Below are 26530 nucleotides of genomic sequence, written 5' to 3' on the forward strand. Positions count from 1 at the left end.
TACCTGAAGGTTTTAAGCCATAAACTGTGGTACTTCATCAAAATGAAAATACTGTGATGAATGCTAGCTGATTGCACTTCTTACCATGCAAACCTTGTACAAGCAATGTCTTCGTACAGAGCATTAGTCTGGTAAACGTAAGTGTTCCTCATTCTTTTTATTGGGGCTCTCTATATAGAATACCAAAGTAGTCACACTTGAACTAGCAGACATATAGGTGGTTACTAGACATCCTTATCTTCAGAAAAAGACACTGACCAGAATTAAATACTTCACATTCTGTACACTTTCAGTAATTCTAGGGACATGTTGAAGTAAACACTGACATCTTGTCTGACATGCTTTTTGGCATACCTCCATCAAGCAAATCAACAAACATACACCAGGGCTCTATATGTACATCAAACCAGGGCAGTTAATGGGACAATGAGTCAATATTGATTTCATATTGACTGAAGTGACTGCAGCACACCCCGTCGATTGGCTGGAATCTCTTCATACAAATCAAATCCAGTCGGTGATTCTCTGTTGAAACCCCAGTAATGCAAGAGGTGATGTTGAACTTCCTGGAAAAGAAAGGCAGGAATTTGACTTACACTTATGCAAAAAACCTTCTTGGTATTTGGATACGACAGTTTTTCCTCTTTCAGTACATTTTTCATAGAAAAATAAACCCCAATGAATAGGGGTGTACATTCTAAACGATAAGATGTTCCACTTTACCTACAAAAGTATCACTTGTTCACTATTACTACTTGTTAAGCTACTCTGACAGACAATGGCACAACTTACATCCTCTTTTTATTGCAAAGGCCAATATTTGCTCGGTGACAATGATTGGTTGATTTTGAAACCACAGCACGGCACCACAATTGAATACCACTCACAACAACGCTTTTGAAGCATCGGCGTTCACCATTCCTTTTACATGGTGACACATGTAGTGGTCCGAATACTTCATACGTTGCAAGACAGGTCAATTTATGAATACTTGAGTTGTGTATGTGCGTGACTGTGAGCTAGTTTAGCAAGCAGAGAGGAAGATAGCAGGCTGGCTATAAATCAATTTAGTACACTGAGATTTTTTTAATCTCCTTACCAAATGTCAGACATTAATCAGACAGGTTTCATAACTATCTGTTTGGACATGACAGTTATCACTAGGCCTTTACATGGCCCATATATTCTACTAAACCCAAGATTACACCATAAATGAGAAAAAATTAGCTCACTGTCAAGGCTTGGACCTTATAGGGAGGGCATGTAGTCTTTTCCCCAACAATTTCTATTCAATTAAACTCAGAACCACTTAAGAATTGTACATTTTATTATATTTTTACTAAAACGACATTGCTGTTCATTACTATCACTGCTGCCTTTGTTGCTTTTAAGCACAAATTTTTCAACAAACCTGCATGGAGGCAGTTTGTAAGCCTGTGGATTCAACATTTTTTTAAAATTTCGAAATAAGTCTCATATGCTCACAGTTTCTCTCAATTCTGACAATCTGACCATCTTACTGTAACGGTCCATCCAAAACAGCAAGATTTTTGTATAATTTTGTCACCTGTACTGGAATGACCGACAAAGTGATCTCATTATCATAAATTCATCGACAGATGAAAGTCAACATTGAGTACACTTCTAATATGATTACAACTGCCAACATAGTTCCTGCATCACGTCCCACATTTTTACCTTGTTTTTCATGGCCAGTACATGTTTCAGCATCCTGAACTGAGTCTTCACCAACACCTGATCTGTCTTGTTCACGGTACTGAACAGGAACCCACTGACATGGTGTACAGCTACCAGATACAGCACTGGAGACCACATCTGCCTAACAAAGCCTGACCCAAGGGCAGATAAATACATCTGTAGCAGTTCAGTATGAGTTTCTTGTGGAGTAAGATATCTTTCCAAAGGAACAATACTCTGAAAATCAAAGTGAGACTTGAGTGGACACCGTGGGTCATCAGTATGTATTAGGGAGATGGTGCAGTGGCAAAGAATGTGAAATTTTCAGAAGAGTTACTTTCAGAATGTGCTTAGGAATACAATTCAGAATAACATTCAGACACTCACTATGTGAGATAATATTCTGTATATTCCAGAAGAGTCCTTTCAGAATGTGCTTTGGAATACAATTCAGAATAATATTCAGACACTCACTATGTGAGATAATATTCTGTATATTCTAGAAGTAAAAAGTCATGACAATGACATAGTCCCCACTTGTAATAGGAGTATTAGTCTTGATGGGGCAGGGAATGAGGTCATTAAGAAGTATCACTGGAGTGTATATGTTCAGATCTATGGACACATAGGTCTATGTCATTGTTCCCATTTTGAAACAAGAGGCATGTCTAAGTTATGGTTCTAAATCGGGAAAAAAGATCAGACCTCTAGCTGTATTGGCCTGCCAAGAAATACATATGTGCATAATAAATGAGGTACAAGATGTGACATCTTAAGGTCTACTATCCTATCAAAATTGAAGCGTAAAGAACTTGTGGTTACTGAGTTATGCATATATATGCATATTCAAGGTCAAAGGTCATCAAGGTCACGTGACATTTTGAAAAAAAACCCATTGTATTGCTAATTAATCCATATATGCCAAAATTCAGACCTCTAGCTCTATTGGCTTGCCCACAATTATATATGGGCATAATTAACGAGGTAAAGCATGTGTTGTCATAAGGTCTCCCATCCTACTAAATATAAAGGACATAGCACTTGTGGTTACTTATTTATTGACATAATCGTGTATTTTAGGTAAAAGGTTATCGAGGTCACATGACATTTTGTCAAAAAATTTCTATCCTATAGTCTATCCCTATATACTAAAAATCATACATTTACCTCTATTGGCTCGCTCAAAATTAGATATGTGCATAATTAATGAGGAACAATATGTGGCGTCATAAGGTGTCCCATCATACCAAATATGAAGGGTGTAGCACTTGTGGTTCCTGAGTTATGGACAAATATGTATATTTGAGGTCAAAGGTCATTGAGGTCACGTGACATTTTTTCAAAAAAATTGTATTGCTAAGTTATCCCTACATACCAAAAATCAGACCTCTAGCTCTATTGGCTCGCTCAAAATTAGATGTGTGCATAATTAATGAGGTACAATATGTGGCGTCATAAGGTGTCCCATCATACCAAATATGAAGGGTGTAGCACTTGTGGTTCCTGAGTTATGGACAAATATGTATATTTGAGGTCAAAGGTCATTGAGGTCACGTGACATTTTGTCAAAATAATTGTATTGCTAAGTTATCCCTACATACCAAAAATCAGACCTCTAGCTCTATTGGCTCGCTCAAAATTAGATATGTGCATAATTAATGAGGAACAATATGTGGCGTCATAGGGTGTCCCATCATACCATATATGAAAGGTTTAGCACTTGTGGTTACCGAGTTATGGACAAATATGTATATTTGAGGTCAAAGGTCACGTGACATTTTGTCAAAGCGTCTGAGATATCTGCGTGAACGGATGGACTCACATGGATGGACTAACAGACTGACATGACCCAATCTATGAGCCCCCTGGACTTTATCTGTGGGGACTAAAAACTGTGTCACTGCATCCTTTTTGCAATATGAATACGATGAGAAACTAAATTTTTATTTTTCTTGGCCTTATACATGGGAGTCTATGGACTGCCTTATACATGGGAGTCTATGGACTGCCTTATACATGGGATTCTATGGACTGCCTTATACATGGGAGTCTATGGACTGCCTTATACATGGGAGTCTATGGACTGCCTTATACATGGGAGTCTATGGACTTCCTTATACATGGGAGTCTATGGACTGCCTTATACATGGGAGTCTATGGACTGCCTTAAACATGGGAGTCTATGGACGTGGACGGCCTTATACATGGGAGTCTATGGAGGTGAAAACTAAAAAGTCCTCTAACACGGCCAAATTTGATCGCATTGTGAAACAAATCAACATGCATCTGTATGAGGTAGAGTACTATCCTTTTACCAAGTTTGAACGACATCGCTCCAGGCGTCTCTGAGATATCTGCGTGAACGAAAAAAGTCATAAAATATGCAAATGAGCAATTAATTAATAAGCCACACCCACCAAAATCTAATCAGATCTAAGTCTCATCATGATAATACCAAATACCAAATTGCATGACATTGGACCTAAGGGTTCTTAAGTTATGAGTGGAACAAAATCTGTCTACGGACGGACGGACGGACGGACGGACGGACAGACGGACGGACAGACGGACACACACACAGACATTGTGGCGACATAGGACACCTTTGGTGCTTCGCACCACGGTGTCCAAAAATCACAAAACACCAAAAGTTTTATAATTTTTTTTCCTTTTACAGTAAGTTCTGTTTCTCAAATTAACCTACAATAATTTTTGGGGAGATAAATTGTGGATATCAAAACCCTTGAAAAGTAAATTTCCTGTGGATCTGGGCATCATATCAAATTAAGGAATCCAATCATTTTGGTTAAAGGTATTACAACAGTACCGGTCATTGTATATAATGCAATTAATTTCCGTGGTAATCTATAAGGGCACAATCTAATCATTTATCATATTTAAGGAGTATTATGTTCATATCTCAAAGCATGATGTAATCAACAAAGACAAACTTATTGTCAGTAATAGTCAAGGTGTAGACCATTTTCTAAATTCTTAGCTATAGGAAAATTCAATCAAATGTGTTCAGAGCTGTTATTTTAAACAAGGGTTCTGATAGAGGAAAATCTCTCACATGGAGAAACCATACGTAAACTTGTAAAAAATGCCAAGCCCTGTACATAGTAAAGGATGAAGCCCTGGAAGTTAACTGATCGCTACATAGGAAATACTGAAAGGGATTGCAATAATGTACCCCTGGTAGAGCCATGAGAGTATGGGATAATAATAATAACAAGATAAAGTAGTAGGCCAATTGAATAAAATAATGTGAAGTCTTGCAGGAGATTGCAATGTAAAAGGCTGTGAAACAAGTACTTGCTCTATAGTGACAACCTCCACACATAGGGCCAAAGTCCCTGAAGCTACTATAGACATGGATACAAAATTAAGTATTTCCTGACTGTATGAAATTATCTCACTTAGGTCATCCTAGGGACTTGTAAACCAAATATTAAAGCTGTCTGACCAGCGGTTTTGAAAGAACAAGCAACTCAACAGTTGACAGAGCTCTGCTGTGTTATGTAGAGAATAACCTTTTGTGACACATGTATTGATGAAGAAGGTGGATATCTTTGATTAACATTGTAAGTGAGTTCTGTTGAATAAGTTGAGACTGTACATACTCAGAGAAAGCACACTGAAGAGACAAATGTTTGAAACTTAAGAAGTTCAAGGTCATCAAAAGCATTATAAGGAATCATGTAACTTTCATTGCACTGTTTACACAGATTGCATAATTGCTATAAATAGCACATGAGGAATCTTACAGTCCAGCTTTACCATAAAAACCCTATCACTTTGACCACTCTTTTAATTGACCACTCTATTTTTTTCCTCAAATAGTAATTTTATTTTATCCTTACCAAGTCAACCATAAATGGAAATTAGAACTTTCTCTATCTCTATCTCTATCTCTATTGACTATTTTGAGCAATTTCTTTTAGATAACATTCAGGGCACAATAAATGACGGTTCAGAATATGTCAAAGTTGGGATTCAGGAAAGTTGCCTTACATGTTTTAACCCTTTCACCCCCAGTTCCCTGTATACAGGTCCAACTTACCATAGAAAACAATGGATTTGGACAAACCATGGTTGGTGAAAGGGTTAATCCTCCAAGATGGTAAGCATTTCACTATGAACTGTCAAAAAAGTTGAACTTTCTGATAATTCTACACTAAAATTATTTTGGCTTTGATGATTTCCTAATTAATTCAATTATTTAAAATCATATTAATTATTTTTTTCTGGGTGAATTGATAGGGTTTATACAGTACAAGAATAACATACAATGTAAGTCAAATTTTGACCAAAAATGACAAAAAAATTCCTTAAAATACACATTTGCATATTTCATCACAATTGAATAAATCTAAGTTGGGTTACCCTAGGGACCTGTATACCAAATAACAAAGCTGTCTGACCAGCGGTTATGAAGAAGAAGATTTTTTACCAAAAACACCTTTTTTGGCATTAATTTGCCTATTTCAACAATATCATAAAAACAGTTTCTCAAAATCATATTTTTAATCTACACAACAAATATCAAATCAGTAAGTACTGCGGTTCTCAAGATATTTGAGTGGACGGACGCCTCACAAACGTACGTACATACATACATACATACAGACTGACGCCGGACGCCGGACGGATACCCATCCCAATAGCTTCTATAGACTATAGTCTATAGTAGCTAAAAAACTGAAACACTGTAGAATAATGTATACAATTCATTTCTGTGTTATACACGAAGCTTTTACATGTACTTTTAAAGCCCCTGCTCAATTATCAGATTTATCTAATATAAATATTATTTACTTGATGAAATATTCAATGAAAAACAAAAGAATGACAAACTGTTAATGGGCTGTTGACACATTCACTTATGCGAGAACCTGGGATTGAGAAGGGCGCTTTTAAGAAATACAATCTTCTGATAAACAATAACTTAGAAATGCAGCATTCATACAGCTACTGAGAATGCCATGCCTCATCAATTTTCTACATTCAAAATTGTAAAGTTCTTTTAGTAGAACAATAAAAAATACCGGCATGTTTTCCATCAGCAGAAAAAAAATTTTATCACAAAAATTCATAAATTTGAAAAAAATTACTGAAACTATTCTGCATCATTACCTACATCATTAACTACATCATTACTCATCAAAAGTCCATAGTTGTTGCCAGACATTATTATATAAGTTGTACTGTTGACAATATAAATTGTTGGCAACCCAAAGTTCTATGGATGTCCCTTTAAACATTCTATTTTGAATAAGAAGACACACATGGCTATTCAGTTAAACTAGTAATTTAAGTAAATATTTATTCTTTGAAAAAGTTCAAACAATACAGGTCTGTGTTGTTGGGACTAACAAACCAATCAACAAATTGATTTCACAAGTTTTATTGACCTTTTGACCTGAAATTATCCTTGTAAAGAAACAGGTAAAGCAGTGAAGTTTTCCTTGGTGCAGTCAGTATTCACAATGCGGCCCTGTGTAAACTTTCCATCCATTCACTGATATCGGGTTACCCCTGAGTTTCCACCTGATGGCTCCAACACAAAGCAACATGGTGCTCACGAAGGGGACATAATTGATTAGGAGTTTGTTCACAGACACGCTGGCAAACTTGTTTTTCTTTCACTTTATTGACAGTCTGCCTTGCTTGGAAACTTTTCAGCAACCTTGTTTGTTTTCATTTGGCTTTTGTGAGGTACGGTAAACAACTTTGGAGGTCTCACCTGTGTTATTTGGATGCGGAGTGACCTGATGACTTCTTGGTGTTCCCCCCAGACTGCTTTCTTCAGCTGTGTGTTGTACGCTTGTTGTAAGGGTAGCAGTACAAACGAAGCAAACAGTGGGTCGCCAAAGGACACTGCACCATACTGCGTTAACACCACGATGTACCTGTCGGTCGACAACATTTTTTTTGCCAAGTTTAGTTTAGTATCCCATTACCTGTGACTTTTGATGTACCTTCCAGTATTTTGTTCTGTTAGTAAAATGTTATTTCTTGCTCTACTGCAAAAGCCTTGTCAAAATGCCAAGTGTTAAACTTGTCAATTACCTTATACCAAATGTTATTGTTATTGATCACTGAATTCTTGTCAAGACTTGACTTCATTTGTCAACAATAATATTGTATGCTGCACACAATCCATAGTGTTGGCGCAGCTGAGAATAATAAAAGCACAAACTTGTTTTCTGGAACAAAAATAATGAAAATATTGCCAAGAGTTACAGCTAATTTCAAAATAAACTGGTCATGATATCTGTAAAGTTTAAAATACAGAACTGAGTTGCATGAATTCACAGTTATGTTTATGTGTGCATATCTTTCAACTTAAAAATTTAAAGTCTCCTCCATCAGCAATTTCACTCAAAGAAACGATGACATTTTCCATCCGACATGCTGACCCCATACAAAACAAGATATTCACCATGTCTCTAATAACAGGTTTCCAGGTATGATATCAGTGACGGGGTGAAATAGATTGTCAAATTGTGATGAAACTAAACTCTGAGGTGCCAATTATTTTTTAAATTTGATGTAATACGGAATATAATACTGTTGATCAGCATATCATTTTATGCAGACATTGAGGATCACAATGTAATGTGACAGTCAGTGATGACCTCATAGTTTCCCATCAAGCTGTCTCTGACATATCTTGTTCTGGCATCTCTGAATTTAACTTTTACCTATCTTTCATGTTTTAAGCAGACTGTGTCAGCTTTTTCTTCTGTTTCAAATCACTAGAGATCTAATTTAAATTTACATTTACTTAAACTAACCATAATGTCAAGACACTGATTTAAATGTTCACAGTGCTAACTGCATGATGAACTACTGACACAAAATTAGACAGTGGTGTTCAATGTAAATAATGGCAGACTGAAATTAATGTTGAAGAAACACTATAATGTATTAGCTAGTACATGATATACAGGAAAAGTAAGAAACTTGTATTTTTCTGTGAAGTGAGTATCCTGTAAGGTTGACTTGACGCTGATGATTAAGATCAATTGCTGAGGCATTTGTAAGTGATTTGGGCATCACTCCTCCCGTGAAAATTAAATATAAACAAAGAAGCAAATCTCTTCGTATGATTAACTTTCAAAACACCTTATTTTCTACTCACAAATCATAGAATGAAGCAACTCCTGGTATGGGCACATTGAAGTCTAGCTTGTCCATGTATGCTGGCTGGGTGTACAGCTTCAGCAATGCTAGCAGATAGTAGTGCACTGTGTCTTCCAGAAACAAATCATTTCCTGGAAAAAATGAGGGACATAGTCACTGAAGTACTGAGATGGATAAACCACTCTGGACGGTTTGACTATCATTTACACTGACACTTTCTATACATCCAATTTCATGACATAGCTACTTAAGAATCAAGGAACACTGTTTAATTTGGAAAAAAACACTTTTGGATATGAACATTTCAATTACATACACTCTTACAAGAAGAGGAAAATTTATTTTTACAAAATTAAAATGAATTATTGTATTAATTTTAGTACTAGATATTGAGATATGTGTATTTACATTTATCAAATTTTGAATACAATCTGCTTCAAGATAAAGATCAAATCAGTTCACAACTCTTTTTTCCTCATTACTGCAGGACTTCACAAAGAAATGCTCATCTTCTTTTCCCTGAATTGTTTTCTAGTCTGTACACAGGGTACTTGATAAAGTTCTATTTGGTAATTCATAGTAACCAGTGACAGGGTTTGATGTACTGGCTGAAAGCAAACATAATTAGTCAACTTTGGGAGCTAAAAAAACGTATGAGATAATGGTATGTACAAACTGACTATGACACTTCATTGGTCAATTGGAAACATCATTTCAAGACCATACATACATTGAGGGAAAAAAAATTATTATTTAACTTGATGAAACAATGTTTTGCAATACAAAAAATTACAATCTATCTCTTTTTTTGAAATGATGACAAAGTTGCTCTTTTGACAGCATGAGATAGACACCTACAGTGTTAAAGTTACACAAGTATATTCATGTCAATATGGCAATCCCCTCTCTGCGTCATCACCCGCCGTAGTTCAATGAGTTACTGTTGTTCAACTTGTCTTACGTTGTTATGAATAGGTACGTAGTACAAACAAGCATACTGTAGACTTTTTTCAGGGTCTATGAAACAAGTCACAATTTTGTAATGTCCCTTATGGCAAAATCTACCAAGTGATGTGGGAAGCTGCATGAATAATTCACAGCATTGGACAATGATTCAAATATGGGCAACTTCCACAGTTCTCTGTGTCGTCAACAAACCCTGCCATATCTACAGTTGCAATGCAAATGGCCATAGTGTGGTATCAGTAAGTGTGTGCTGTTCAATATAAGCCTTGAGACAGAGTGGTAGATATAAGAAAGTCAACATATGAAGACAATATCCTCTTAAGGTGGTTGGAAAGGCTAGAGCGTCAGTTATAAATTTCAACAAAACTATTAAAATATAAAAGTAGTCAACATTCTCTGTGGAATAAAAAAAACTAGACATTTGGGCACAAAGGCATTGCAGAGTTATAGCCTGTTAAAACTTCTGAAAAAACTGACCAAATAAGAAGAAGTTGGGGAGTCCTTAGTGTATTAACTATGGTAGAGGTCCCCTAGCTGTTAATAAAATGTTTGAAAAGGGAAAGTCATTATTTGCTGTTTTTCAGGAAAGTTTGACAAGGTGGTGCTGGCATTCAGAGTGAGTGACTGCTATTGTAAATGCATTTTTAGATTCTTTGAGTGTCAAAGAGGTGTCAAAAGTGAGATTAACCAAAAAAAACTGCTCTATGACTTCAAAAGAGGGGTGCAAATATGGCTTGTTTTCAAAATTTTTGACAGAATAACAGTTTTCCTACATAATTGTATACCAATTTACTCCAACTTTGAAATGAGAGATATGGACATGGAATTTTTACAGCCTATTAACAAGGTTACAGATAAGATTTGTACGGCACAATTTCCTGTATTTGAAGTACTTTTTGAAAAATCACATTTTGAAATTTGAAAGAATTTTTAATAATTTTTTGATATATAAACCCATGTAAAATCATAAAAACAAATTTTATTTACAAATCCTGCCGTACAAATCTTACAATAAATAGTGTCAACATATTTATAACTAATTTGGTAATATTAATACTATCCAATTATTATTAAATTCAAATATGTAAAAAAAATATGAAAAATTAAATTTTAATATTTACTGGTGTCATATTTCAAAATCATGGCTGCAAATATACAATTTTTATATTCTTTGGAGAAAATATTAACTAAGGGAGTTATCCTGAAAATTTGAACTAAATATCTTGATTCTAACACTTGAAACTTGACATTAACTCTGAGAAAAGAATTGGTGCAAAAATAGCCTTTCCAACCACCTTAAGCCGCTGAGATTTCAAAGTCATTGCATTTTACTGGCAGGGGTTTAGCGGTAGCCTTGACTATGGCCTATAGAACTGTTTTTTTGAAGAATATTTTTCAATCTAGAATTTTACACATTAGTCATATATCAATACCAGATCCATGCCCATTACTACATATAATGCTATTAATACCAAACATGTCCATACCTGTCAAAAACACACACATTAACCTTGTTATCTTGGCTGCCATTGTAACTTGACAAACACTATCTGGTCTCCATGTTTCCAACATGTAGATCATCCTTAGACAGTTAGTGACCCCGGTTACGTAATGTCCCGGCAGATTCTCCATAGATTTACCCATTAATTCTCTGTCAACATGAAATAAATCATTCTGGTTATGGACTAAATTTATAAATTGAGTTGTAAAGCTTTATTTGATAATGTCATGTCCAGGGTTAGCAACCTATTCATACTCAGTGTTGATATTGTATCACTCTTTATGTCTCTCAAGGTACGACCTTCCTGTGACCTTCAAGGAATTAAATAGCTCTCCAGGCACATACAAAGTTATTGTTCCAGACTTAACTGGCACGCTAAAAATACATCAAAACTGTTCCTCTTGGGGAGACATTGGCAATGTTTTCAAAACAAATCGGCTGATAAAAATGGCCATTGAAAACACAAATGATGACGTACGCCTGATTTGCTTGGTTGTAAAGCTGTAAGAGTGGGAGGAACATCCAGTCCATTGGAACTAAAGCACCAGTGAAGTCTGGTAGGAGGTGAGACTCTATTTCATGTGGGATGACCATGAACTTACTCCTGCAAAACAATACAGACATTCAGACACTTTATTTGAAATCAAGAAATATAAAAAAAATTAAAGAACTTCTTTATGACTACTTTAAATTATAAAAACATTGAGCTGCCTTTCATCAGCTTAGATAGAGACTCTAGGAATAAGTAAACATGTTGTTTATCTAAGATGTCCCTGGTTGATTTGATTAATTCAGACTCTCTCCCTCCATTCAGATCTGTTTTTATTTGTAATATGGACATGAAATGAAAGGCTAAATAAAGAATATATGCATACACTGTGCATTATCCCTGGTACACTTTCCCTGTGGCAATGTCATTGACCTGTACACTTTTACCTATCCATAAACAATTCAAGTTAAAAATAAAACTAAAATCACCATACTTGTATTCAAGTTCAGAAAAACACAAGAGATTTTTTAAAAATTCTGTAAACAGTAGTTCACTGTGATCTTCATACTGACCTTGACTTAGCTACGGTATTGACCATGTCTCCAAAGTGTGTCATATAACATGCCCTGATGCTGGGTAGATTATTGTAGGCATCCCGGAGTAACACACCTCTGTTTGGCTCTTTACTGCGTATGTTTGAAGTTTCAAATCCTGATGCTGTAGTCTCAGTACTTGTTTCTGAAACTTTCAGCAGCTCAGCCAACTCAACAGCTTCTGGATCACCTATCCTGCCTTCCCTGGATGAACGGCAAATGCAGAAAAATTGTTCCTACATTTTACTTTCATTTTAAATACAAGGTCTTTGCCATACAAGTGACACTTGCACAATATTTTATTATCTGTATTCAGTGTCAGAAATGGTGACTGGATACATAGAAATACATATAGCAAAGACACATTATCAATTTCATCCAGATTCTTTTGTTGGAAATATTCCCAGTGTACTGGGTATTTTTATGGAGGAAAGTTCAAGTATGAGAGAGAACAAGAATAGAAATTCTGGAAATGGGACCATCCAGGACTAACTTTGTCGTCCCATAAAGTAATGCTTGAAAAACAGTGGCAGGATAATAAAAAGGCCCCATTAGATAAATTCAATTGGTCATGTACTAAGAAAGTAGGATCAGACTTTAATTTCTTCCCACACATACAACAATAAAAGACACTACTATAGTCAAGTGTACTTACACCAGGTAGTCTGTGGTGAATATGACTGTGGACATCAAATCATGTGCAATGTGTTCATCTCCTGGATGTAAACTTGTGAACAGAATCAACGCAATACTGTGGTACAGTTTAGAGTACTGGTGACAACTTTCTGTCTGCTGGGCCTGCAGATTCAGAACTTAGATTACTATTGGTAAATTAATTCACACAGAGGATGTACAACCCTGGTAGGGAATTTACTATCATATATTCTATATATTTCAATGAGAAAAAAGCTTCCCTGATTAACAATTTGTATGAAAAACTCAATGTTTAAAATATGTGGTAAAGTTGTAAAAATGGATTGGTAACCTCTGTATCATTAAGAAAATTGACACTTTTTTCTCAGATACGATGCTCTAGATAAAAATAACCATCCTCAAATAAGAAACACACAACAATTTGCAGATGTTGTCTCTGGACTAACACAACAATGATATATGTATTCATTATGCAATATTAAAAGTAATATGAAATAAGAAAGTAACTGATCTTGGAAAAAAACACAATTACACCTGGGTCACTGAGTGCTTTAATAAGAGTTATTGGTAAATTCACTCAATGCAAAAACAATAAGAGATGAACTCACCACTTGCTGGTAAATTTGACAATATAGTAGAGGACAATGTGTTCAAAGCGTGAAAAGTGTCTATTCAGTGTCTCGCCGGCTGATCTCATACTTTGACATGTCTTCTCAAGATATGATGTCACATAGCAACTCTCAATCAGGGCTGAAAACTGAATGGGGAGAGTTTGGTCAGCTTTGCAAAGCTAAGGTGAAGGAACTTTGCGGATGGGATTCCAACTAGACTGACAGTTAACATTATGATTGTACTATAGTAGTTTTACTGACTGGACTGACATATTTAATAGCCACTGCTTACACTGGTAATAAAACAAATTACCCACATTGTACTTACATGTACTGTGTTAATTTTACATTTTACATTCTACAAGTGTGTTTTACAACATCAGTAAATCTTTAATGATTACAGTCTGGGTATGAGAACTGAACACAGACATTGCCCCAGTAATTGCGGGAATGCTGGTAAATTACAGAAAGTATTACAGCAAACTGATTTTCAACATTATAGAGACCCTTACTGACTGAAGAAGTTAACTGTGTCACTCGCGATCAGAATTTTATGATCATGATCCCTAGTTTTGTTTATATTTGTAGATATGAACTGTGAAATGAAAGTGTGAAAACCTTTGACACAAAAGAAAAACTTCCGTTTTTGTTATTAGTTTAGATTTCTTTTTATCACTGCTTTGTCACTTTTTTGAGACTGACATGTACACACAGTATTTCCTATCACTGTTTCTGAATTGATTTGTATGCTACATGAATAAAGCATTAGCATCATATACGCTATTGTCTGACTGGCTTTTTGTTAAATGAATAGATAATTAAATCCAAATGCCTAGTACCTTTGCAGCGATTCCTTTATGCATCTTGGACCATATGTACACTAGTCTGATGTATGCAGCCATGAATCCAAACGGTGAATGTTCCTGGATACATGGATGTTGTCTCTCATCCAAAGGATGACATCGTAAATCTGGCAGTGACTTGCATCCTGTCTTCATTGACATCACAGACTCATCTTCTTTGTATGAAGAGTATGTCCTAGGTGAATACAAACAGAACCACTCCATTTATTTAAAGCAAATACTTTTTACATGTATAGTTATATGTATGAGATACATTGCAATATTTAATTGAAAAAAGTTTTGTGAACGACAAATTTTTGTTCTTCAGACTGAGGTAATCATTTAGCCGTTTTCAGATTACAGAAATGAAAATGTCCCTACATGTATAAATACACTAAACTATCAAAATTGCTTTGCTACACAGTTTCAGAATTTATTAATATTCAATTTATGTTGTTTTGGCAAACATCAGACCCATACACTGTAACTTTACATGTCACTAGGCTACTACTGTAATTTGTTGAATCAAGATAAAAAAGAAAGATAAGATTTTGTAGATTCATAGGTACAACTCTCCTTGCAATTACAATTTAGCACTTGTTCACTGCCAATGTTCATTAAATGCCATTAATGATGGCTAACTTATGATATATGACACTCAGATTTTACCCAAACCACTGACTAAAATACAGGCTTCAAGCGTGTACCAAAAATCCCTAATAAGTACACAATATACATATACACCATTGTAACGAAATGTGTTGCCTTTTGCAGATTTGAAACTTCCGAAACAACTTGTAGTCTGATTATATCTGTATAAAATTACTTTTATATGAATGAAACAAGAAATGAAAGTTGAAACTTAATTTAGATCACTTACACAATTTTTTTATGAATAAGTGGCACAACATTGACAATGACATAGTCCCCACTTGTAATAGGAGTATTAGTCTTGATGGGGCAGGGAAATGTGGTCATTAAGAAGTATCACTGGAGTGTATACGTTCAGATCTATGGACACATAGGTCTATGTCATTGTTCCCAATTTGAAACAAGAGGCATGTCTAAGTTATGGTTCTAAATCGGGAAAAAAGATCAGACCTCTAGCTGTATTGGCCAGCCAAGAAATACATATGTGCATAATAAATGAGGTACAAGATGTGACATCTTCAGGTCTATTATCCTATCAAAATTGAAGCGTAAAGAACTTGTGGTTACTGAGTTATGCATATATATGCATAATCAAGGTCAAAGGTCATCAAGGTCACGTGACATTTTGAAAAAAAAACAATGTATTGCTAATTAATCTGTATATGCCAAATTCAGACCTCTAGCTCTATTGGCTTGCCCACAATTATATATGGGCATAATTAACAAGGTAAAGCATGTGTTGTCATAAGGTCTCCCATCCTACTAAATATAAAGGACATAGCACTTGTGGTTACTTATTTATTGACATAATCGTGTATTTTAGGTAAAAGGTTATCGAGGTCACATGACATTTTGTCAAAAATTTCTATCCTATAGTCTATCCATATATACCAAAAATCATACATCTAGCTCTATTGGCTCGCTCAAAATTAGATATGCACATTATTAATGAGGTACAATATGTGGCGTCATAAGGTGTCCCATCATACCAAATATGAAGGGTGTAGCACTTGTGGTTCCTGAGTTATGGACAAATATGTATATTTGAGGTCAAAGGTCACCGAGGTCACGTGACATTTTGTCAAAAAAAATTGTCTTGATAAGTTATCCCTATATACCAAAAATCAGACCTCTAGCTCTATTGGCTCGCTCAAAATTAGATATGTGCATAATTAATGAGGTACAATATGTGGCGTCATAGGGTGTCCCATCATACCATATATGAAAGGTTTAGCACTTGTGGTTACTGAGTTATGGACAAATATGTATATTCGAGGTCAAAGGTCACCATGGTCACGTGACATTTGTCAAAGCATGGAGGTAGTAGAGAAGGAGTCACAACTAGGCGGAGATCAAAGGGACCATGTGTTTTGCCGCTGTTTGCCTTACTAACTACTCCATTAGCACCAACGGGACTTGCGAACGCGTTTTCTCGGATTTAGGAAACAAGATTAAGTTCGTTCGGGGTCGTTCGGGTGTTTCGGCCGTCCCTCGGCAGTTGACAGATCTTCAAACATGGCGTCACGTGTCCAAGCGTCGCGTCGGGAAGTTCGAGTCGTTCCACTGATTTTGATGTACACGATGTTAAAGAGGTCGAGGAACAGATAATTGAGGAAGGGAGCTTTTGTATCTGCAAAGGCGCGAAGACTGAGTTGATGATAGCTTGCGATTACAAAAAAATGCCATACATCGTAGAGCAGCATTGTTAACACGCCAACTTTTTCCAAATCCAGTTCTTGGTTCTTGCCGCCGTGTTTTATCATGTTGTACTGGCATTAATGATAAGGTTAAATAAGAAAGCATAGCTTTTAACTGCTACGTCCATGACTTTAATGAATGGTCGCCATATAAAAAACAACACGTACGATGCATTGAAACAAAGCGTCGCAGCGTCGCCTATGGCGTCGCTGGCGTCGGGTCGCGTCATAAACACCCGGGAAACGCTACAAGTTTACCCACGCTCACGGCAGTGCTGCAGTCCGCTGCACCATACTCAGTACATGATTGAAAAGTTCGTGATCAGAACTTTCATTCTAACAAGGAAAGGTTCCTGCGATCGAATGTAAAGTATATAAAAAACGACGTTAAAATTACCAAGATTTTGGGAATGAAAAGCTTAAATTCCTTGTAACTTCATTTTTCTTGGACGGAACGTGTCGGTTCTTACACTATCATGACGCACTTGACCCAAGCTACGCAAATACAGTCTTTGCGCAGGCGTTATGACACTGTGGAGAAACTGAGTCGCATTGGCAAACCCAGCTTAATTTCACTCGGTTCGGTTGCGAAGGTACCGTCGGCAACGCACATGGCGGGAAAGGGGTGTTAAACAATGGACATAAAGGGATTAAACCAATGGTGCACAATAGTAATAAACGTAATTATCTCAGTTGTGACTCCTTCTCTACTACCTCCATGGTCAAAGTGTCTGAGATATCTGCGTGAACGATGGACTCACAGATGGACTCACGGACGGAGATGACCAAATCTATAAGCACCCTGGACTTTATCTGTGGGGACTAAAAACTGTGTCACTGCATCCTTTTTGCAATATGAATACGATGAGAAACTAAATTTTTATTTTTCTTGGCCTTATACATGGGAGTCTATGAACTGCCTTATACATGGGAGTCTATGGACTGCCTTATACATGGGAGTCTATGGAGGTGAAAACTAAAAAGTCCTCTAACACGGCTAAATTTGAATGCATTGTGAAACAAATCGATGTGCATCTGTATGAGGTAGGGTACTATCCTTATACCAAGTTTGTACGAAATCGCTCCAGGCGTCTCTGAGATATCTGCGTGAATGGACGCACGCACAGCACGCACGCACGCACGGACGCACCGGACGCACGGACATGACCAAACTATAAGTCCCCCCTGACGGTGTCCGTGGGGACTAATAAATGGCACAACAGTTGTAAATGTGTTCATGAATATCTAATCTTTATAACATAAAATACTTGTGAAAGTAATCAAAGCAAACCTGAAATACATAATTGTTATGAGAAATGAAATACAAACAAGTGTAAAAATGCATGAACCCACCTTAGATTTATGACATAAGTGTAAAAATTTCCAGACTTCATGAATGGCACAAGCAAGTTTTCAACTAACTTCTCAATGTGTTGAAGAACGTCTACTGCATTGTACAAGGGCTGATTTTAAAGTGGAAAAGAAATACTTTCAGTAAATAATGGCATATCACGAAGACAATAGCCATTTCTTGTCTATTCTATAATGACAAATTCATTGATGATACTGAGAATTAATGTTTCCATTTTAAAATTGAAATTGAAAAATCACAAATCAATACTACATTTTTCAACATAGAATTATTTTCACACGTCTTCTATTGTTTAACTCTTTGTTACACTCTCCTTTCCATCTTGAAACTCTGGTTTGTGTTGCACAAATAAAACTCAATCACAAACCTGCTGTGTAATTTTGGTGTAAAAAGCCACTATGAAATTGAGACAGCTGGTGGCTAGTGTGAGGGCGCAGTCTGTCAATGGCTCATCAGTGCGAGTAATTTCTGTCATCCATCTCTGACAACACAATTCAACTGGTGTTATCAGACCAGTCACATGACTCCAATCAATGGACGGGATTGGTTGGGATTCTGTTTTCTTTTCATCTTCCTGGGGCCTTAGCATGTAAAGAATATGAAAACATTTATGTTATGGTTATGGATTGGATACTCTTTTCATCTTGTTGATGTATTTATGTAAATTCAGCAGACACTTACAAGTCTCCTGGCAAAGCAATCCGTAACTAGTTAGAGATTCACATGAATTACACTCAATTTCACTCTAAAATAATACTCTCCTCAGTGTTTCCACAGAAGTACTGGTATCTGTTCTTTGTACTCACAAACAATATGCAATCTCTACATCCAAATGAAACATCTTGTGATTTTTATTTTTGGTAATGAGCATCATATGATATGCACTTGGGAACAAAGACTGTCATGCTTATTCCAGTGACCACCATATGCATGGAAAGTCAAATAAATAAACTGATAGAATGTGAGGCACATATGCATATAATGGCGTGGTATTTGAATGAACAAAGGAAGTAAACTGAATATGTGTTTCCTGCCGCAGTGTGGAACCAATAGTTGTGGCATGTGTGAAGGAAGGAAATCAACTCAACACAAACTAACAAACTGTTGAGTGGAAACAGACACGCAGCCTGGGCACAGCCCTTTTTATGCATGTTCATCAGGAAACTGCCCTCTGGTGTCCGGATATGGAAATTGGATGTCATGCACAGCTGCAAACCACTAAGTAAAAACAGATGAGTTCAACAGAAACCACACAGAGACAAAGTACAATGTTCTAGTCTATTCCACCTCTATCACACAGCTGTACCTCATTGATTGCTGAGACTGCAAGTCTGCCACTGTTGCACCGACATGGACTGCCATCTCCAACAACCCTACCACAGCCGCACTTCTCATCAACTGTAGCTCATACAGGGCCTGTGTAGACTTCCCCTCACTGGCTGGTCTTGGAAGCACCGATAGTCTCTGGAACAACTGTAAATGCTGCATTAACACTGGGTAGAGCTCTGATATGGAATTGCTTGCAAGGCCATAGGATATACAGACCTTCCATGTGTAGAAGGCCTCCACACTGAGCATGTATGCCTCACCAATCTGTAGTTGCATGTCCGTGGGATCCTGTGTTGTGTACCTGACAATGACTGACATCAGGTTGTACTTTGTCAACTGAAATAATAAACATAGGTTTGTAAAAGTCATGGTTCTGATGTCAAGATGAGAAAACTGATTTGATATAAGACAAAAAAGTAAAATATCCCATCTCCATGAAGATATCATAATTGTAAATCAAAATTATGATATGCACAGTTTATTTGATTGAATAAAATTTTACACATATTCTCATCTAAAATGAATTTAATTGTCAAATTAGATACAACTCAAACAAAAGACTTTAAACACCAGGTAACCATGACAACCTGTACCATACTCACAAGGATAGCTGCCATATTTCTACCAGCTGAACAGATTACTCTTATTAACTTTAACACTGGGCGGACTGGGTAACCATAAATGTTCTCCATCACAGAACCATCTGTATTGTGTAAAATATTACAAATTGAACTTAATAATAAGAACTTTGGTGGAAATGTCACATTGACATACATCTCTTTGAATGATATATCTTAAAGGTAGCAACTGTTGATTAGTCTCTGACAATGCCATACCAGAGATCACTGAGTTTAAAAGTTTAACAGACATCAACATTTTTCAAAACCATTATGCAAGTTTATCAGTAAATCACCTCAATTTTTATCAACATGTAGTAATTCCTATCTTGAAAATGTTCAGGTTCATGTTACACAATATACAAATTACAGTGGTTTGCATTCGATCGTTGACAATATGAGCATTAGACATACAGTCTAAATTGAGTTGTCAACACTGTCAGGTGTAACTATCGTCTAGCGGTAATATTAGTCAATCACAAGAAATCAACTTTGCGAAAGTTGAAACATTGTCTGGAAGAATGTCAGACATACTCAGAACACCACCACCAGATACACAACAACAACACTAGCAAATGATGCATTCTGGATAGTTTAACACCAGAATGTGTGTGGATGTGTGGCGTTGTTTTGATTACGCGTGACCTTGCAGACAATGTTCCAACCTTCGCTGAGTTGATTTCTGACATCGAATGTAATATTGACTGATATCACTGCCTAGATGATAATTACACCTGACAGTGTTAGCAACTGCTCAATTAAGACAGTATGTCAAGTTCCTGTATTTACAAGGGTTTGATGTAAACCACTATATGAATTACATTTCTACAATGTCATTACCGGACCAAAACCCACATGACATTTGTATCATGGAGTTTGATACTTATGTAAGGTACTCAAATTCCACTCACCTGTTAGTTTCCATGTTGTCGGCAGGAAGGCAGAGAACAGTGTGTTCATCAGTCTTGGACATTTCATGATTTCATGACAAGATTCTGGTGAGTGCCGGGCAATTCTTGTCAGTACTTGTATGATGTTAACCACCACTGTTGGAGCTGGCCTACAAACCTCTAGTATGTATCGAATTCTCTCTAGGAACTTCATCTTGAGTAAACCCTGAAAACAAAAAAGGAAATAGGAAAACACTTGCACATACTGCTTACACATTCTGCTGAGCTGTTACCTTAAGATATCAAACATTATATGCAATAGCACATAAATGATCTAGATCAAATCTTTGATAAACAGAAAACTTTACATGCAAGAACACACATGTCCATGTTTTTATCACTTAGCGCCATTAAGAATATCTGTGGAAGCCCATTGAGTCTCCATCCATAATGTAAAACACCATTAAACTCTTAATATACCAATTGTTTTATCCATTTTCAATTCTCAGTATTTGGTAACAATCTTAGATATCTTTGAAAAATAAAAGACTGACGACATCAGACTCTAAAATGACACTAGACAGAAAGACACCTTGATAACATCTTGCTCCAGCAATTCTGTTTCATGTTTATTTTTGTCATCTTTGTCCTCTGGATCATCCTCATCATCTTCATCATCATTTTCAGTTGGAACCAAAGGATGCATCTCATGTCCTCGGTACCATGGAAACACTTTATCAATACACTCCTGAAAGATGAAACAGCATTCTCATGACGTGCAAGGTGATGTTTTCTGTAAAAGCACGATCATCAGTAATAAATAAAACCTGTCAACAGACTTTTCCCACAGAATTGGAGAAGTATGATTTTTTGACACATTGATACACAGCATCGGAACTGGTAAAACTGTATCACAAAATGTCATTCACATATTCAACCACACGTCTGTCCCAACATGCAGTTAAATATTTTCTCGAAATAAAACACTATATGTTTGAGGATTTTATGTTTATCAGGGCATAATACATTTGTTCAAAATGTTGACTTTGAGACTGATGTAAATCCATAACCGTGTACTTGATATAGAAACAGGTGCCTGCATATAGATGTACTTGGCATAAATATCATTCACAGATGTCAGGTACATGTACCTCATCAGCTGGTTGTACCAGCAATGACTTGAAACCATCCACAGCAGCTGCAATACCAGCCTCACTGCTATCATCAAGGGACCATCTGAGTATGAAAACTAAACCAGCATCTATCAGTCTGGGTATCAGTGGAGCACCAAGTCTCCCTCCTAGGTTATCTATCCTGTACTGAAATCAAGATGGAAAATTTACAAATTTACAATGGCTTAATTTTATTCGTTGAAGGCCAGGAGGAAAAACAAAAAAATTAGATTGTTAGAGTTCATGACTTGCTTTGTTAGGATGTGAGAACACAGAACAATAGGTTAAACTCGGAATTCGAATGGACCACAGTATAAACAACACTATGCGCACAAACATGCTTAGAAATAAGTGTATTTCCATATGTGTTTTTACATGTGGGTTTGTTTGAACTGCTATCACTATCACCACCATCATCCTTGGGTATACTGAGTCTGTATAACACATAGCATCCTTTTTATTCTGGAGTAGAACTATTGAGCAAGCTGAAGTCAGAGCAGCAATTTTCACAGAAAGTGCATAAATTAACTGGTAATCCTAGTACCATTATTTTTTAATTGGAGGGGATATTGTATGTGATGATATGGCAAAGTAAAAACATGGCAGTCTAGGATCAAGCTGTGAATTTTGGGAACTTACATTGTAAATAACTTTAGCCAGAGTTTGCAAACTGATAACTCTTTGATTCATTGCAGCACTTCGACTCAAATGAAATAATTCTTCCAGGGTGTATCCTGGTGCCTGAAAAAGTGAAACAAATTATTTAAGTCTCCATTTCACATGAGAGTTTTCAATCACATGCTTGAAACTTTGCAATTGAAAATCAGGTGAAGTTTCAATAATGTTAAATCACTGTCAGAATATCGAGAGACATGATGATCATCATTTTAGAAGTAAACAAAACTTGGTAAGAACGTTTTGATTTATATAGAAAGTACCTGTTTGGCTTCCTAGATAAAAATTCAACTTACTGATTTTTCAATATGTTTGAGTTTTCATCAATTCTGGATGAGCTCTGATGATACTCCTACATTGTCACTTGCTCTGTTTCCTAATGTAACATCCCTACATGTATGTTTCCAACCATAGTAAGTACTGTGTGTATCTATGTACCTGTACATGTCCCTGTTTGTACAGAAAATGAAGGAACAAAAAAGATACGGGAACTCACTTCAGGTTCTTCACCATGGTGATGTAATCCCTCTCTCATTGGTACATCTGCATCCCGGCTGATCACATGACCCTGCAGATCAAATCTAGCCTGGATTCCAATCTTCTTCTCTCCAGGTTTAGGTTTGGGAACTTCCTGCATCCATTCCATTTTCTCTTTTTCCACTGTGTCCATGTTGACCCACTCCTTCTTTGGTTCTAGGGGCATTTTAACTTCTAAGGTAGTGTGAAAGAAATAGATGGTGATCTTTGAGGAGTTAAACTGTCAACACTTTAATTGGTATCAGGTATGGATGGAGTAAGGCGTCTTCTTGGTTTGATCTTTAGTCAACAGCCATAATATGTATTTTGGTGCATACTATACGGTAGAAGCACTTGACCTTGGAAGGTATTTTTGCCATATGATCGAGGTTGCCAAAACACATCAGGCCATAAAGCTTTCCTCATATAACAATACTTTTACGGGCATATAACAATATAAATGAAATATTATTGTGTACATTTTGGATGCGAGTTGTACATTGTACTTTAATTTCGTTTGCCATTTTGATACAACATCAAGCTATTCAGCTGAAGCTACGTCTAAGTCATAATTTGTTTTACATTCAGCACGTCATAGTTCATGTACATTAACCATCACTTCACAATGGCATTTAAGTCACTCTGACATAGGATGCAGTCAAATAAAATCATGCCACCCAGTAACCTTTCTTTGGCATGAAATAGTCTATTGATAGAATTTAAGTTGGTCAATTACTAAACTCTTTGTGGAAAGCTTGATGGCACAGTGAAAAAGTAGATCATAATTGACAACAGCAGGTTAAATTATGTATTTTCCACCTTGTTGGGCTTGCTTTGCTTCTTCCACTGGACTCTCAGTCACCATTGCAGTGTCACCACTTTCTATTTCTTGTTTTGGATTTTCTGTTTTGACCTCTGTATGTACGTCAGTTGTGGCAGCTTTTTTGCTTCTTGATGTCAGAAATTCCACAAGTTTTGGATCTGAAGACAGAGTGAGAACAGAGTTCTGTCAGTGTGATATCAGATGGCACTGTCTCTGTTCACAAATACCTGACTGATGCATGAATAGCCAATAGCAAATGACAATTTCTCAGCTTGGACACTCGTCAACTATTCTCCTTCTTTAATTTCTTCAACATTATTTATCACGATATCAATAGGCTTAACCAAGAACTAAATGACAACATGGATATGTATTTCAGAGTTCTATCCACATGAGGTAAAAAAAGAAATTCTATGATTGTGGTACATGTAAAAACAAAAGCATACATCTGCACTGGAATGCTTGTATTTCTACACTGGTTTACGCGTTAGGTTTCGATTGTATCTCTGTCCACCTGAATTCCTAGTTTGTTCTGTGGGAACACTGAACACTCAGACCTTTTCATCAAAGTTGCCATACCCTATGCCTACTAGTAATAGGAACTAGAAGTTTGGACTTTTCAGAATAACAAAACACTGATCTAAGAAATTTACGTGTTACTTCTCAAAAACATATTTACAATTACGTCATTCTCAAAAGTGAACATATCGTTAATTAAAAGTTGAACATAATGTCCTTTGACATTTTATGAAGTACTTGCTTCTTCCACAAGAACTTGCGCTGCTAATTTTAGAAGTTATAATAGGTATAAATCTTGTTCACTTCATTAGTTCTCCTTCTTTTTTCATATGTTCACAAACATGAGTTTAGATTTTATCATTGAAGACAACTACAACCTACCTAACATCGACTGCAACTTTGCCTGCTCTGCCAAATCTCCTGCTCAGACATGGCAGCCATTTTGGCCAAATTTTCTTGGTGTATTTTCATGGCTTCTTCATTACCAATGTCTTTCGGACTCACTGCTGCAATAGTGAGTGATGATCCAAGATAAAAATACCACATACCAGTAAGTGAAATTATTATAATTTACAGTCTAAATCACAATCACACAAACAAATAAATAAATAACTGTTAAAAAGCACAAATGTCTCAATACGATGATATTAGATCAAAATGTGATTCACTTTTGGAAATTCTCTTGTAAAACCTATCTACAAATTCAGGATAACTCCATAAGCACAAATTCGCTCATAACACCTAAATACAAATTTTAGGACAACTTCATAAACACATATTTAAGAGAACCTCATTTGGTAATCAAAACTGAAGTGTGTAAACAAAATTTTCAAAACTTCAAAAATTTCATGAAAGTAGAGACCTGATGGACATAATTAGGTGTTCATTGGCCCTTTTTCTACCATGAGTTTGTATAACCCTTTAATTTTTGAAAATGTGGCTGAATTCACATGCAGAAAGATGTGGGTGAAAATACAATTTTGAAATCAAGAAAGACACTGACCTGGTAATGTTGGCGGTTTGCTAGATTCTGTAACCTCTACCTCCATATCTTCTGACGTATCCATTTCCATAGAAACTACATCTTTCTGTAGAGTATCTTTAGGAATGGTTTGATCGATCTCCATGACTGGTTTCATTTGACCAGTCACACCAAACGATGAAGCAGATTTGGCAAAATGCTGAGCAAACAAACTAGTAGTTTTTGTTTTCCCTTTTTTGCTTTGTTCTGCTCCTCTCTTCAGATAGAAAATACAAGAAGACACCGTCAAGATAACATTAACCTAATACAGCACCTTGGATTGGAAATAATGTTGCCCTCACAGCACAATTTTGCTTTTCAATAAGTTGGCAAATGTTGTTTTTAATTCAATACACTCTTGTTATTCTGAGAGAGTGATCTAACCTGTTCAATCTCAACTCCCTGTAAACAAGTCCATAATCATCATTGATAACACTGGATTTGGGCCAAGACCATTGAAGTATGGATTAACCTTTGCATGTCTGGACTGTGGTACATCAATATTATTTTCATAGGGCAATGCACCTGTATAGAAACAAGTCAAAGGTGGTGTACCTCTTTCCACCATGGTTTGGCCCAAACCCATTGTTATCAATGGTGATTGTGGACCTATTTACAGGGAATTGGGGTGAACAGATTGTTATTATAGAGGAAGAGGTACAGCTCCTTGGGCTAAAAATAGATAGATGCTTAACACTTCAATTACTGGATAACAACAGACATCATCTAACAGTTGTGTCTCTT

General features: G+C 36.3%; 2 protein-coding genes across 2 annotated transcripts; both read right to left on the bottom strand.

Moving 5' to 3' along the window:
• Positions 1-443: 443 nt before the first annotated feature.
• LOC139114966 (RNA polymerase II-associated protein 1-like) lies at positions 444-13087 on the bottom strand. Its single transcript, XM_070676879.1, has 8 exons — positions 13053-13087; positions 12377-12601; positions 11793-11918; positions 11301-11464; positions 8846-8978; positions 7445-7610; positions 1699-1935; positions 444-566 (listed from the first exon to the last, which is right to left on the bottom strand). Exons 1-8 carry the CDS (start codon positions 13085-13087, stop codon positions 444-446), a joined length of 1209 nt encoding a protein of 402 aa, XP_070532980.1.
• LOC139152828 (RNA polymerase II-associated protein 1-like) lies at positions 12414-25271 on the bottom strand. The gene is made up of 15 exons (XM_070726180.1): positions 25147-25271; positions 24243-24404; positions 23404-23618; positions 22872-22973; positions 22212-22379; positions 21653-21808; positions 21082-21286; positions 20156-20256; positions 19531-19889; positions 18592-18805; positions 18206-18315; positions 14502-14700; positions 13660-13808; positions 13053-13195; positions 12414-12601 (listed from the first exon to the last, which is right to left on the bottom strand). Exons 1-14 carry the CDS (start codon positions 25151-25153, stop codon positions 13138-13140), a joined length of 2205 nt encoding a protein of 734 aa, XP_070582281.1. The 5' UTR covers positions 25154-25271; the 3' UTR covers positions 12414-12601; positions 13053-13137.
• Positions 25272-26530: the final 1259 nt, after the last annotated feature.

This window comes from Ptychodera flava, chromosome 16 (genome assembly GCF_041260155.1).
Source record: "Ptychodera flava strain L36383 chromosome 16, AS_Pfla_20210202, whole genome shotgun sequence".
Lineage (NCBI taxonomy): Eukaryota > Metazoa > Hemichordata > Enteropneusta > Ptychoderidae > Ptychodera > Ptychodera flava.